The sequence below is a fragment of the Carcharodon carcharias genome, chromosome 2 (genome assembly GCF_017639515.1).
Source record: "Carcharodon carcharias isolate sCarCar2 chromosome 2, sCarCar2.pri, whole genome shotgun sequence".
NCBI classification, from domain to species: Eukaryota; Metazoa; Chordata; class Chondrichthyes; order Lamniformes; family Lamnidae; genus Carcharodon; species Carcharodon carcharias.
The window spans coordinates 87,592,098-87,606,602 of NC_054468.1; the positions used below are offsets into that span (position 1 = coordinate 87,592,098).

General features: G+C 43.2%; 1 protein-coding gene across 1 annotated transcript in view; it reads left to right on the forward strand.

Moving 5' to 3' along the window:
* The window catches only part of zgc:103559, a 32,845-nt gene extending 19,025 nt beyond the window's left edge, over window positions 1-13,820 (forward strand). The window contains exons 5-11 of the mRNA XM_041205704.1: window positions 1,597-1,642; window positions 4,093-4,186; window positions 4,592-4,778; window positions 10,854-10,992; window positions 11,889-12,061; window positions 12,150-12,182; window positions 13,683-13,820. Of these exons, the coding sequence (XP_041061638.1) occupies window positions 1,597-1,642; window positions 4,093-4,186; window positions 4,592-4,778; window positions 10,854-10,992; window positions 11,889-12,061; window positions 12,150-12,182; window positions 13,683-13,820 (810 nt within the window). The remainder of the gene's footprint in view (window positions 1-1,596; window positions 1,643-4,092; window positions 4,187-4,591; window positions 4,779-10,853; window positions 10,993-11,888; window positions 12,062-12,149; window positions 12,183-13,682) is intronic.
* The last annotated feature ends 685 nt before the right edge of the window (window positions 13,821-14,505 follow it).

Below are 14,505 nucleotides of genomic sequence, written 5' to 3' on the forward strand. Positions count from 1 at the left end.
GTTCGAGTGTTCTTTTTGTGATAAAACTCGCTGATTGGTAACTCATTACAATGATGCTCGTGGAGCAGAGAAGCTTCCAAAATAGGCAAATCTGGTACTAAAGCATAACGTCTGCACAGAGTGAGCTTTCCAGACAGGCAGGTGCAGGACTGAAATGGATAATCTAATATACAGGGAACCTCTGGATAGACAGATCCAGTGTTGAAGTATGGTCCGATATATTAGAGATCCTCTGGAAAGACAAACCCAATGTGAAACACAGTCCTATATATAGAAACCTTTTGGACATATAGGCCCAGTGCTGGAGTTCAGTCCTACCTATAGTGAGCCCTCTGGATAGGCAGATCCAGTCCTTTCTACAATGAATCCTCCGGATAGATAGATCCAGTGTGAAGCTGAGTCCTACTTACAGTGAGCCCCCTGGATAGGTGGATCCAGTGTGAAGCTCAGTTCTACCTACAGTGAGCCCTCTGGATAGACAGATCCAGTGCTGAATCTCAGTCCTATCTACAGTGAGCCCTCTGGATAGAGAGACGGTGCTGAAACACAAAGCGAAGAACCCTAACCCTTCTGTAAATTCAGAGATCCAGAATGTCTTCATCCACAGAGCTCAGGCTCTGAGTACTGCCAGTTGAACACAGTAACCAAGTTATACTGTTTATGCTTCCCCATGCCTATTCACTCACTTTAATGGACAGAAATCCACAGACATCAGGCACAGAGGTGTAAAATGTGGCCAGCTGCTGTATTCTGAATCACACAACTGTAAAATCCATTCGAGTAAAAGCTCCCAACTTGTGCTCTCTGAGCCTCAGTTGTGTAGTATATTGGGTAATCATCTGAGATTGGTTCAGACAGCACTCTTATCTTTGGATCAGAAGTTGCAGGTTGGAACTTCAGGAATTTGAACATATAATCCAGGCTAACATTCCAGTGTAGTACTCAGGCTTTTGGTTCAGTTATTAAAGCTGGCTTTATCTGTCTATTTCAATGCTTACCTTGGTCAATGTTCTTCTCTCAGCCGACATCACCAAGAGCTGATTAAATAGTCACCCATTTCAGTGCTCTGTTTGGGATCTTAAAATGCTTAAACTGACTGCCAGATTTTCCTATATACAGGCCAATGTGCTTCAAGGAGATTATTCATAAGAAATACTCAGTATACAACACATGGTAAAGCCCCCCTCACACACAAACACACCCTGTTCTTTAGTTCCCCTGATTATAGGAAATAACCATCACTTTATTCAATGCAAACTGAAATTCAGCTCCTAAACCTAAGTCTGAGCATTCTAGAAAGGACATTCTTATAGAAAATTACATTACAATGTAACATGGATTCCAACAGTGCTGTACCTGATCTGGGAGTGTTTGATGGGACAGTGTAGGAAGCTTTACTCCGTATCTAACTCGTGTTGTACAGGACCTGGTGGTGTTTGATGGGACAGTTAGAGGGAGCTTTATTCTGCATGTATTCTGCGTTTTATCTGACTTGCCGCAAGGTTGGGGATAACAAACTGGAAAGTCTTCCATATGATGACATTAGACTTCACGATTAGCATGAAATAGCTAACTGAATATGTATTGCTTCTTCAGTTCCACGCAGAGAGAGAACTGGAACATGTGACCCCTTTACTAAACAGTAAGTATAAGAAATGTAGGAGGAATGAAAAATAGCCAAGCAAAAATCAAGCTATCAAATGTACCCTGCAAATATCTGATTCCAATAGCTGTTTTGAACTTGTATTATTTTAAGAGGGCTACCTCCACTCAATTACCTGAAATGAATAATATCTGTAAGTGCCAGTTTGGCTCAGTGGTAGCAACAGTCACCTCTGCTGCATTGTCAGAAGTCCCATGTTCGGATCAGATTTTGGATGAAGCCCTGTCTGTCCTTTCAAGTTGACTACAATAAAAAGAGCAGAGGCGTTCTTCCTGGTGTCCTGGCCAAGGCTTATCCCTCAACCAACATGGACCATGTACAATATACATCCACATGGCTCATGTACAATATACACCAACATGGGCCTTGTACAATATACACCAACATGGATCATGTACAATATACACCAACATGGGCCATGTATAATATACACCAACATGGGTTACGTACAATATACACCAAAATGGGTCTTGTACAATATACACCAACATGGGCCATGTACAATATGGGTTGTGTACAATATACACCAACATGGGTTATGTACAATATACACCAAAATGGGTCTTGTACAATATACACCTACATGGGCCATGTACAATATGGGTTGTGTACAATATACACCAACATGAGCACATACAAGATATACAGATACAGTGCCAAGTACAAATTACACCAACATGGGCATGTACCATGCACACTAAGATAGGCAGATACAACGTACACTGACATGGGTCATGCACATTTTACACCAACATGGGCATGTACAACATGTACCAACATGGGACATGTACAACTTTTACAGTCACCAACTGTGTACAGTGTTCACAATCAAGAGCCATATAAAACTCTTACTGTCACAGACTTAGTCTAGAGTATCTAAACGGCTCCTGAGTGAGGACACTGATTAAAAGAGGAACTTTTAGAAAGCCAAAGTTGAAAAACTTCAAGAATACTCATCCTATTTTGACAATCATCCAATTGTGGCTAGCTGCATCCCATTGACACTCCCATTGATCCACCAATCATTTTTACCATGAAGTATTTCATTATAAATTGACAAATTACTTAGGTGGTAAGTGTTAATTCTTGATTTTATCCTTTCGTAAACACATTGTGCTATAAGTTGCCTGATGCCAGTTTCTTTCTCTGTGTTTCTGCTTCTGTCCATCACTGCATCTTCAAAGCCCTTGCCTCTTTCAATCTGTGCCTTTTTCTCTATATCTCACCTCTCCTTCTTTGCTTGTCTGTTTCTGCCTCCCTCCATTTCTCTGCTTTTCTCTTTCCATATTCCCTGCTCTGTTTCTATCTCCCTCTTTGTGTCTGTCATTTTCTCTTTCCATTTCACTGCTTCTATCCTCTATATCACTGCCTCTCTTCCCATGTTTCTGCCTCTCTCTCCCCATCTCACTGCCTCTCTCTCTCCATGATGATACAAAGCTTGGAAGCATTGTGAACTGTGAGGAGGACAGTGTGGAACTTCAAAGGGACATAGACAAGTTGGTGGAATGGGCAGACAGGTAGCTGATGAAGTTTAATGCAAAGAAATGTGAAGTGATTCATTTTGGTAGGGAAAACATGGAGAGACAATATAGAATAAAGGGTACAACTCTAAAGGGGGTACAGAAGCAGAGGCAACTGGGTGGATGTGTGCATAAATCATTGAAGATGGCAGGAGAGGTGGAGAGAGCAGTTGGTAAAGCATACTGTACAAAAGCAAGGAGGTTATGTTGAATTAGTTCAGCCTCAGCTAGAGTATTGTGTCCAGTTCTGGGCACCATACTTTAGGAAGCATATGAAGGCATTAGAGAGGGTGCAGAAAAGATTCATGAGAAAGGCTCAAGAGATGAGGAATTTCAGTTTTGAAGGTAGATTGGAGAAGTTTTCGTTAGAGAAAAGAAGCTTGATAGGAGATTTGATAGAGGTATTCCAAATTATGTGGGGTCTGGACAGAGTAAATAAGAAGAAACCTGTTCCCACTCACTAAAGGACCAAGAATGAGAGGTCACAGATTTAAAGAAGTTAGTAAAAGAAGCAAAAGTGATATGAGGAGAAACTTCTTTCTGCAGAGAGTGGTTAGGGTCTGGAATGCACTGCCTGAGAGTGTGTTGGAGGCAGGTTCAACTGAACCATTCAAAAGGGAATTAGACTGTTACCTGAAAAGGAAGAACATGCAGTTATGAGGAGAAGGTGGAGGAACGACAGTGAGTTGTTCATTTGGAGAGCTGGTGCAGACATGATGGGCCAAATGGCCTCATTCTGCAATTCTGTGATCTCTCTCCTGTGTCTATGTCTCTTTCTCCCTGTGTCTCTGCCTCTATCTTCCCATCTCTCTGTCTTTCTTTCCTCATGCCTGTCTCTTTCTCTCTCTCCCCCCTCTTTATTTGTCTCTGTGTCTGTGTTACATGTGACTCTGTCCTCTGGTTCCTCAGACCCCTGTGATTACACAACATTCCTGGTGACCCGACCTGATGAGATGGAGGTAGAAGCCGTTCAAGCTGTTATTAAACTTTGTGTCCAGCACAGGTAAGGAAGTTTAAACACACAGAGTTTGCTGAAGAACATCCTGGGCTATGGGATTTCAATACTACTTCTCCAACTCATTGCCAGACTTGAAGTAATATCCAGGTTTAAGTTAGAGATGGCCCTGACTGTATCATCCTCACTGCATTTGAATTCTGGTGTTGAGCACTTTCTTAAAACACAGCCATCATCCAATTCCCTGTGAAAGAGAGAGGCATCCTCCACTCCATCTGAATGCACCTCAGCACCCAGAGCTCTTTGAACAGTCAGTGTCAGTTCTTAACTATCCAAAAGGTCACAAATGGACCATACATTTCAGAGCTCATTTCGTTCATCATTGGATGGATAGTCCAGTTGTCCAGTAGTAGTAGTCAAGTCACACTTACTTTCTTCTCTTCTCTGTTCCAGAGTTCGCTGTCACATTGTCCATCTTTCCACTGCGGAAGCTTTACCCATCATAAATGAAGCCCGTAAAGCAGGGGCTATGCTGACAGTCGAGACCACTCACCATTACCTCTCACTGGCTGCTGAAGATATACCAGATGGTGCCACACAGTATAAGTGCTGCCCTCCGATTAGGACAAGAAACAATCAGGTATGGATTCAACATTTTATTAATTAGTCCAGTTTTAAATTGATTTTAGAATGAGGATGATATGTCATTCAAACCACAATATCCTGGAAGGTCTCTTGATTGCCAAACTCTCTCAGCCCAAATTGGGCCCTGATAGAAAGATTCTCTTTTCAACCTGAATGTTTTTCCAAAGTTTCAAATATCCGAATTGTGAATTGATGATTTGCATCAGCATCTATTAAACATGGTGTCTGCTGACATCACCTTGACTTTTCTGTACATCTCTCAACTCATTTGAGTTCAAACAGAACTTGTAGGCTGTTCCCATATAGGAGTGGCTTTTAACACATTCCAGTAAGTCTATAAGAGTGAGTTTTTGACCTGATAGGTGATCTCCAGCTTAAATCTAACTTCCAACATCTCTCTTAGTAGCAACCTTTTCTGTCTGTGTTTATCTGTAGCTCCTCTGAACTCTCCCCCTGTAAGTTTCAAATACCTTGTCTTGTCTGGATTCTCTCTGTCCTGAAATCCAGTCTTAATGTATTGTATCCTATTATAACCCATTCTCAAAGTGTAGAAGTGCTTACCTTGCTCAGCCTCCCCTTCGAACTTCTGGATCAAACCAGCAGTATTCTGATTGGACTAGAGAAAGGGGAGATCCAGTGTTGCTTCTTGCATGTTTTCTGCTAATCTGGTCACTGAGGGCAGGCAGGGTTGGATCTTTTTTGCAGTGGAAGATGGGTGATACTATTAGCCTGGGCAATGTGACTTGGTGGTCCACAAATCAATACATCTATGTGCATGCTGAAATTCAGCATTAATGGTCCCCTCTGTCTTTGCGATTATTAGGGGAGTTGGATGGATGTACTTATTAGTTCAGGCATGCTAATCTATTGCTGGACATCACCACAACACCCAGTCCCAGGGGAGAATATGTGACCCTTTTGTACAACGCAGCAATAACTGATTCCCACCAATTGGGGGCTGCTGCTGTACCCGATTCCCATCAACAGGGACCTGTTGCAGTACCTGATTTCTGCTAAGAAGGAGCAGCTGTTGTACCTGGTTCCCACAATCGGGTGCTGTGGCTGTACTAGATTCCCACAATTAGGGGGCATCAGCAGTACCTGATTCCCACCAATAGGAATTACAGCAGTACCAGATTCACATGCCAGAAGCAATTGCTGTATCTGATTCCCACCACAAGGGGGCTGCAGCAATACCTGATTCCAACCAATAGAAGCAGCTACTGTACCTGATTCCCACGAATAGGGAGCTGCTTTTGTAACTGATTCCCACCAATCGCAACTGCTACAATACCTGATTCCCACCAGCTGGGAGCGATAGCACTGAAAGTTGGGGGGGGGCGTTAAGGGGGAATTACTAGGCCCTGGTTGCTGAAGTCATGTCCTGTAGCGCTAGACCCTCCTCCATCTCAGACGTTGGTTGCACTGATTATCTTTAGCCTCAAGGTCAGACCAAGTCCTAGTTTTCATTCTTGATCATGTTCCACAACCCCCATAATGGAGGTAAATCACCTCTAAAATGCTGAGAGGCATCTTCCCCTGGCTGGAGAGTCTTGAACTAGGGACACAGTCTCAGGATAAGGAGTTGGCTGTTTCAGGCTGAGATGAAATTTCTTCACTCAAAGGTTTGTGAATCTCTTGAATAGATGGGGAGGGACTCAGTCAATGGCCAGCTTAGATTGATCATTAGATTTTTGGGCACTAAGGAAGTCAAGGGAGATTGTGTCGGGTGGGAAAGTAGAGCTCAGATAGAAGATCAGCATATACAATGACGGAACATGTTCAAGGGGCCACATGGCCTGCGTTTGCTTCTATTTCTTATATTCCTACAATCTGCAGGGTTTGAAAACCCAGATTTTCCTTCTGATGATGATTAATGTCACTGGAACCGAAAAAGTCAAATGGTGGAACTGATAAAAGGGCTCAATGAAGAACAAGATACAGCATCATCATGTGTGCTCTGCCAGAAAGCACATCCTTGGCTTGGGGGACACCGATGGCATAGTAGTATTGTTGAACTAGTAATCTAGAGACCCAGGATATTGCTCAGGAAACCCGGGTTCAAATCCTGTCGCAGCAGATGGTGGAATTTGAATGCAATAAAAATCTGGAATTAAAAGACTAATGATGAAACAACTGTCAATTGTTTTAAAAACCCATCTGGTTCACTAACGTCCTTTCAGGAAGGAAATCTGTCGTCCTTACCTGGTCTGACCTACATGTGACTCCAGACCCACAGCAATGTGGTTGACTCTGAAATTGCCTAGCAATCCACTCAGTTGTAACAAACCGCTACAAAGTCACAAAAAAGGAATGAAACCGGATGAACCACCTGGCATCGACCTTGGCCCTGGAAACAACAACAGCAAACTCGGCCCTGTCAATCCTGCAAAGTCCTTCTTACAAACATCTGGGGGCGAGTGTCAAAATTGGGAGAGCTGTCTCACAGACTAGTCAAGCAACAGCCTGACATAGTCATCCTCACAGAATCATACCTAACTGATAATGTCCCAGGCACCACCATCACCATTGCTGGGTATGTCCTGTCCCACTGGCAGGACAGACCCAGCAGAGGTGGCGGCACAGTGGTATACAGTCAGGAGGGAGTTGCCCTGGGAGTCCTCAACATTGACTCCGGACCCCATGAAGTCTAATGGCATCAGGTCAAACATGGTCAAGGAACCATCCTGCTGATTACTACATACCGCCCTCCCTCAGCTGATGAATCAGTGCTCCTCCATGTTGAACATCACTTGGAGGAAGCACTGCGGGTAGCAAGGGCACAGAATGTACTCTGGGTGGGGGACTTCAATGCTCATCACCAAGTGTGGCTCGGTAGCACGACTACTGAGCGAGCTGCTCGAGCCCTAAGTAACATAGCTGCTAGAGTGGGTCTGCGGCAGGTAGTGAGGGAACCAACAAGAGGGAAAAACATACTTGACCTCATCCTCACCAACGTATCTGCTGCAGATGCATCTGGTCATGACAATATCGGTAGGAGTGACTACCTCAATCGATGTGGAAATGAAGTCCCGCTGTGTTGAATGGGATAGATTTTGAACAGATCTAGCAACTCAAGACTGGGCATCCAAGAGGCGCTGTGGGCCAACAGCAACAGCAGAATTATACTCGAACACAATCTATAACCTCAGGAGCCCAGCACAGCAGTGCAAAAGATAAGGCTGAAGCATTCGCAACAATCTTCAGTCAGAAGTGCCGTGTGGATGATCCATCTCGGCCTCCTCCGGAGGTCCCCAGCATCACAGATGCCAATCTTCAGCCAATTTGATTCAATCCACATGACATCAAGAAACGGCTGAAAGCACTGGATACTGCAAAGGCTATGGGCCCTGACAATATTTCAGCAATTGTATTGAAGCCTTGTGCTCCAGGACTTGCTGCACCCCTAGCCCAGCTGTTCCAGTACAGTTATAACACTGGCATCTAGCCGGCTATGTGGAAAATTGCCCAGGTATGTGCTGTACACAAAATACAGGACAAATCCAACCCAGCCAATTACCGCGTCATTAGTCTACTCTCCATCATCGGTAAAGTAATGGAAGGCGATACTAACACTGTTAACAAGCGGCATTTGCTTAGCATTAACCTGCTCACTGATGCCCAGTTTGGGTTCTGCCAGAGCCATTCAGCTCCTGACCTCAATACAGCCTTGGTTCAAACATGGACAAAAAAGCTGAACTCCCGAGGTGAGGTGAGAGAGACTGCCCTCGACATCAAGGAAGAATTTGACCAAGTGTGTTATCAAGGGGCCTAGCAAAACTGGAGTCAATGGGACTCGGGGCAAACTCTCCGCTATTTGAAGTCATATTGAACACAAAGGAAGATGGTTATGGTTGTTGGAGGTTAGTCATCTCAGTTCCAGGACCTCACTGTAGGAGTTCCTCAGGGTAGTGTCCAAGGCCCAACCATCAACAGCTGTTTCGTCAATGACCTTCCTTCCATCATAAGGTCAGAAGTGGGATGTTTGCTGATGATTGCACAATGTTCAGCACCATTTACGACTCCTCAGATACTGAAGCAGTCCATGTACAAATGCAGCAAGACCAGGACAATATCCAGGCTTGGCCTGACAAGTGGCAAGTAGCATTCATGTCACACAAGTGTCAGACAATGAGCATCTCCAACAAAAGAGAATCCAACCATCGCCCTTTGACGTTCAATGGCATTACCATCACTGAATACCCCACTATCAACATCCTGGGGGTTACCATTGACCAGAAATTGAACTGGACTAGCCACATAAATACTGTGGCTACAACAGCAGGTCAGAGGTTAGGAATCATGCAAAAAGTAACTCACCTCCTGACTCCCCAAAGCCTGTCTACCATCTACAAGGTATAAATCAGGAGTGCGATGGATGAGTGCAGTTCCCACAACACTGAAGAGGCTGGACACTGTCCAGGACAATGCAGCCCGCTTGATTGGCACCACATGCACAAACATTCACTCCCTCCACAACCAATGCACAGTAGCAGCAGTGTGTACCATCTACAAGATGCACTGCAAGAATTCCTTAGACAGCACCTTCCAAACCCACGACCACTACCACTACCACATAGAAGAACAGGGACAGCAGATAGATGAGAACACCACCATCTGGAAGTTCCCCTCCAAGTTACTCACCATCCTGACTTGGAAACATATCACTGCTCCTTCACTGTCATTGGGTCAAAATCCTGGAACTCCCTTCCTAACAACATTGTGGATGTGCCTATATCACATGGACAGCAGCGGTTCAAGAAGGCAGCTCACCATCACCTTCTCTAGGGCAACTAGCGAAGCCCGCATACCTGTGAATGAATAAAATAAAATATAGTAGTCTTTCCATAGCTCTCTATCCTGTGCTATTCTTTCATTTGTCAATAACTTCCTTCAATTTTCAAGTCATCCAACATTCTCTTCTTCCTCTTTTTCCTTGAAATCTTCCCTCCATAACGTCTTTTACAAGTCCGTTTCCTCTTAGAATGTGTCCTACTCAGTTTCTTTGCCTTGTCCTAGTTATGTTCAATGCATTTCTTTGCCCTTTCACTCTCCACAGCACTCACCATTTGTTACTTTTTCTGTCCAGCCGATCCTTTCCATTCTCCTCCAATCCTGCACTTCAAAGCTATTTAGCAAGTTAAACTCCTCCTCCTGTAAGGTCCAAGTCTCACTTTCATATAAAACAACACTCCAAATCAAAATCTTTATATAAGTCATTTTTTCAGTTGTTTGTTCAGCTTTCCAGTTAGTAACCATCTCTTTTTTTTTATCAAATAAGGCCTTTCCCATCACTATCCTTGTTCTTATTTCTTTATTGTATCTTCCATCTGCAGATATTATGCTCCCTAAATACTTGAATTCTTGCACCTCTTCTAGTCCTTCCATGAATATATTAATATTTCTTGGTGATTTTTAGGTATGCATCACTTTGGTTTTGTCCATATTCATTTTCATTCCAAAGTTTAAGCCTGCTGTTACTAGGAATTAACCAAGGCTCCTTCGACAGCATTTTCCAAACCCACAACCACTACCATCTAGAAGGACAAGGGCAGCAGATAGATGGGAACACCACCACCTGGAAGGTCCCCTCCAAGCCACTCACCATCCTGACTTGGGAAATATATCACCGTTCCTTCACTGTCGCTGGGTCAAAATCCTGGAACTCCCTTCCTAACTGTACTGCGGGTGTACCTACAGCACATGGACTGCAGCAGTTCAAGAAGGCAGCTCACCACCAGCTTCTCAAGGGCAGCTAGGGATCGGCAATAAGTGCTGACCCAGCCAGCGAAGTTCACATTCCCATGAATGAATTAAAAAAATGTTACTGAGCAGAAAATAGCCCAACAGAGCACTAACCAAGATACCCACTTTTCATTGTTCATACCTTGTTTGCCTATGTAACAGTAGTCACTACACTCCAAAAATAATTTGTGTGAACCCCCTTGAGATGTCTTGATGTTATAAGACACTAGATAATGTTATGTTACCCTTGATCTATAGTGTCATAGTCTATTTTGGCCTACAAATTGATTTGGATGCTTATCAGTCACTGTCTGTCCCCACACAGGAACAGCTGTGGTCTGCACTGAAAGCTGGAAAGATAGACATGGTGGTCTCTGATCATTCTCCATGCACTGCGGACCTCAAACTGCTACAATCTGGAGACTTCCTTAAGGCATGGGGAGGGATTTCTTCTCTGCAATTTGGTGAGTCAGATTGTGTCAGCCAAATTCAAACAGTTAACACAGGTAACACATGCACTGTTGGTATATGGACAACCTACTGTCATTAGATTGGCTGAGCAATTGGTTCAGTTGGTAAATCTCTTGCCTCTGTGGCAGAAGGTTGTGAGTTCAAATTCCACTCTGAGCACATAATCTAGCCTAATGCCTCAATGCAGAAGAATTGTTGAGTGTTGTTTTTTGACTTTGTCTATCCAATCTAATGTCCTGTCTGACATTTATCTCTGAACCAACACCACCAAAACAACTTAACTGATCATTTATCTTATTGTTGTATGTGGAATTTTGGCCCAAATGTATCCATGCTTGACAATATAACAGTGACTATACTTCATAAGTAATTAATTGGTTGTGAACAATGGCACATCCTGGGCATGTAAAAGGTCCTTTATCGGGGCAAATTCTTCCTAACAAATTCTTCCTACTGTTAACACATAGACCATGTACTAATAAGAAATAGGCTGCATGGTTAGCATGTAGGCAATTTACTGTCAACATAAACAAATGCTGTATGCTCATTGTCATTGGCATATAGTCAAAGACCATGTACTATTAGCATAGAGACTATGATCATACACCTTTTAGGCCACCTCCCAATTCTATAGCTAAACTAATATAGAACCTACTTAGGTGGTACTAAATAGTGTAATAGGGCAGTCTATTCTTCATTGTTGTTCAGGAGCCATTTACCACTGTCAGGCTTTGTTGATGGTAAGGCATTAGCTATCCTCAAGGTATACAGCTGAAAATGTGTTGGCAGTTAGAACTTGGAAGATCAAGCATTGCCTACTGTCCAAGTATTGGTATGGCCAATGGCTGTTGTCACCCTCACTGTCTCTAAAATGTTGTTCTTTTAAAAGGTCTTCCTCTGTTCTGGACCTCTGCCCGACAGCGAGGATTCACTCTACAGGACACAGTGAACCTGATGTGTAAAAACACAGCCAAGTTATGTGGTATTGAGAACAGGAAAGGGTCTCTCGTTCCTGGTAAGGATGCTGATCTTGTGATATGGAATCCTGATGTAGAGTTTGAGGTAGGTTACTAACATGTTATCAACTTCACCACCAAGATTGTTTCCCTGTCTGACTATAAGCTCAGTAACTGAATATTGTTGTTTGCAGGTGAGAGAGACCTTAATTCATCACAAAAATAAAGTAAGTGTCCTGGTCGCAATCTGTTAGCTTTTCTCCCATTGAATTTCTCTAGCTGGAGGACACAATGGCTTTAGGGTCAGACAATTCTCTATCAGCACTGTATACTAAGTTATTGCCTCAACACTCCCTCCACCTCCTCTCCACATGGAGAAATGAGTAATTCCATCAATAGCTATTCAGAGAACTGATGAGATTGGTGCAGTGTGATAGACATCATCCAAGCACTGATGGGAAGGCGGGTCTGAAACTCAGCAGAGGAGACAACAGAGACAGATTGTCCCAGGACTGGCACTGGCTGCGATGTTGAATGTATGACAGTCATAGGATTGTACTAGTTGGGCTATTGAATGTGAGACAGATGCCATGACAATCTAAACGATTTTAAAAAATCAAAGGAAACACTCAGACACAGGCTGCTGATCCCAAATAACAACAGGGGTATTACACATTCCTACAACACCTACTGTGAGGTGTTGCTGAGTAGAAGCTAGGCCTCATCCTTCCATCATCTACAGAAATGGGAACCTCATCAGAATGAATTCGACTCCCAGGCTGCTCATCGCTGTTCTCCATTAGGTGTTTTCAACAAAGCGCTGGAGGAAGATTAGGAGCACTTTTTGCACTTGGGCATTCTCACTCACGGATGGTTAACAGAAAATAGCTTAAATACAAAAATAAAACACAACCAAACCCCACTTCTCCCACTTTAACTGAAACACAGAAATAAGACAATAAGCATGGGACTACTTGGCACAGAAAATTTAGTACTGGCCCTTTCACCACAGATTTCTAGGTTCAAATGCAGCCCTAACTGGTGGAATAATATTCTCCTCTGCTGGTTGCAAGGGTCGCATATGGCAAGTTGAAGTTCAGTTTTCAGTGGGTACAAAACTAAGCTTTATTCTATGCTGTCAGGAATGTCACACTGGTACATTAAGGGATGCTTATGAGATTGAGGTTAAGCCATATTATTGGGTAGAGTAAAAGTACTCAGCCTCTGACTATGGCTGTACATAATACAGGAGGAGGTCAAACAGCCACTCAAGCCTGCTTCGTTATTTAATAAGATCATAACGGTCATCTACCTCAACTTCACATTCTTACCCTATCCCTCAATTCCCTTAGTGTTCAAAATTCTCAAACTCAATCTTGAATATACTCAATGACTGAGCATCCACAATCCTCAGATAGAGGATTCCAAAGATGCACAACCCTGTGAGTAAAGAAATTGCTCTTCATCTCAGTCCTAAAGGGCTGCTGTCTTATTCTGAGACTAGGATCCCTAGTTCTAGACCTTTCAACCAGGAAAATAGCCACTCAACCTCTACCCTGTCAAGCCCTCTTAAGATTATATGCTCCAATTCCTAGCTCGTAAGCTGTCTCCGCATACCAAAAATTGGAAAGAGTTTAATTTACAAGCATAGAAATCCCTCACCCTGAGAAAATTATCCAAAAAAGTGCATTTGAAAAGAAATGACACCACTTTTGTTTCCTTTCCAGTTGACACCATATCTTGGATGCAGACTGCAAGGAAAGGTTTTTGCTACTATTGTTCGTGGAAAGATAGTTTACCTACAAGGAAAATTCTCCGACAAACCCCTAGGAAAACACATCCTGGTTGATATGGCTCAGTTATAAACTGAACCAAGATTCACTTTTCTGCTCTTTCCCCAATGACCCATTAATCAGAACCAACCTATATCATCTCTCAGTACATTTGCATCCAGCAAATACAAACCTAGAAATTCCTGTTGCTCATGTTAAGTCGATGAATGTTTAATGTGATTTGCATGATATTTCTGTATCCATTATTTTAAAATGGGATGCCGGAAGTAGATTAACTGCTCAACTGCAATGTAAGAATGTTATATACACAAACATGTGATAAATGAAGAGCAGGAAAAGTCCTACAAGTCCGGTCAGCCTGTCACATGCAACTGTGATGTCTTGTATAATCCCAACTCCACCTGGAAGCTATATAATCTCGAGAGAGACCCAAGAAAGATGAAAAACTCAGTCCGATTATGGGGGAGGGGAGGGGAGGGAAACCATTCCAGCTCCAATTAATGTACAAGGTAATCTCTACCAGAGTCAGTAACAGATCCAGCTCTCACGTGAATGAAGTCAGTGGATCAACGTTCACCGCATGAGTAGAAGTCTGCCGCACAGGTCCACTATTCTCTGGGAAAAAAACCAACATCTACTATCCAACATTAAAAACATTACTATTTGCAACAGAAATTCCTAATCTACAGAGTTCACTTCAGAGTTGATGCAAGCAAAGTCTTGGGCATTGAGTGGTAACTGCTGGAGAGTGGCAGCT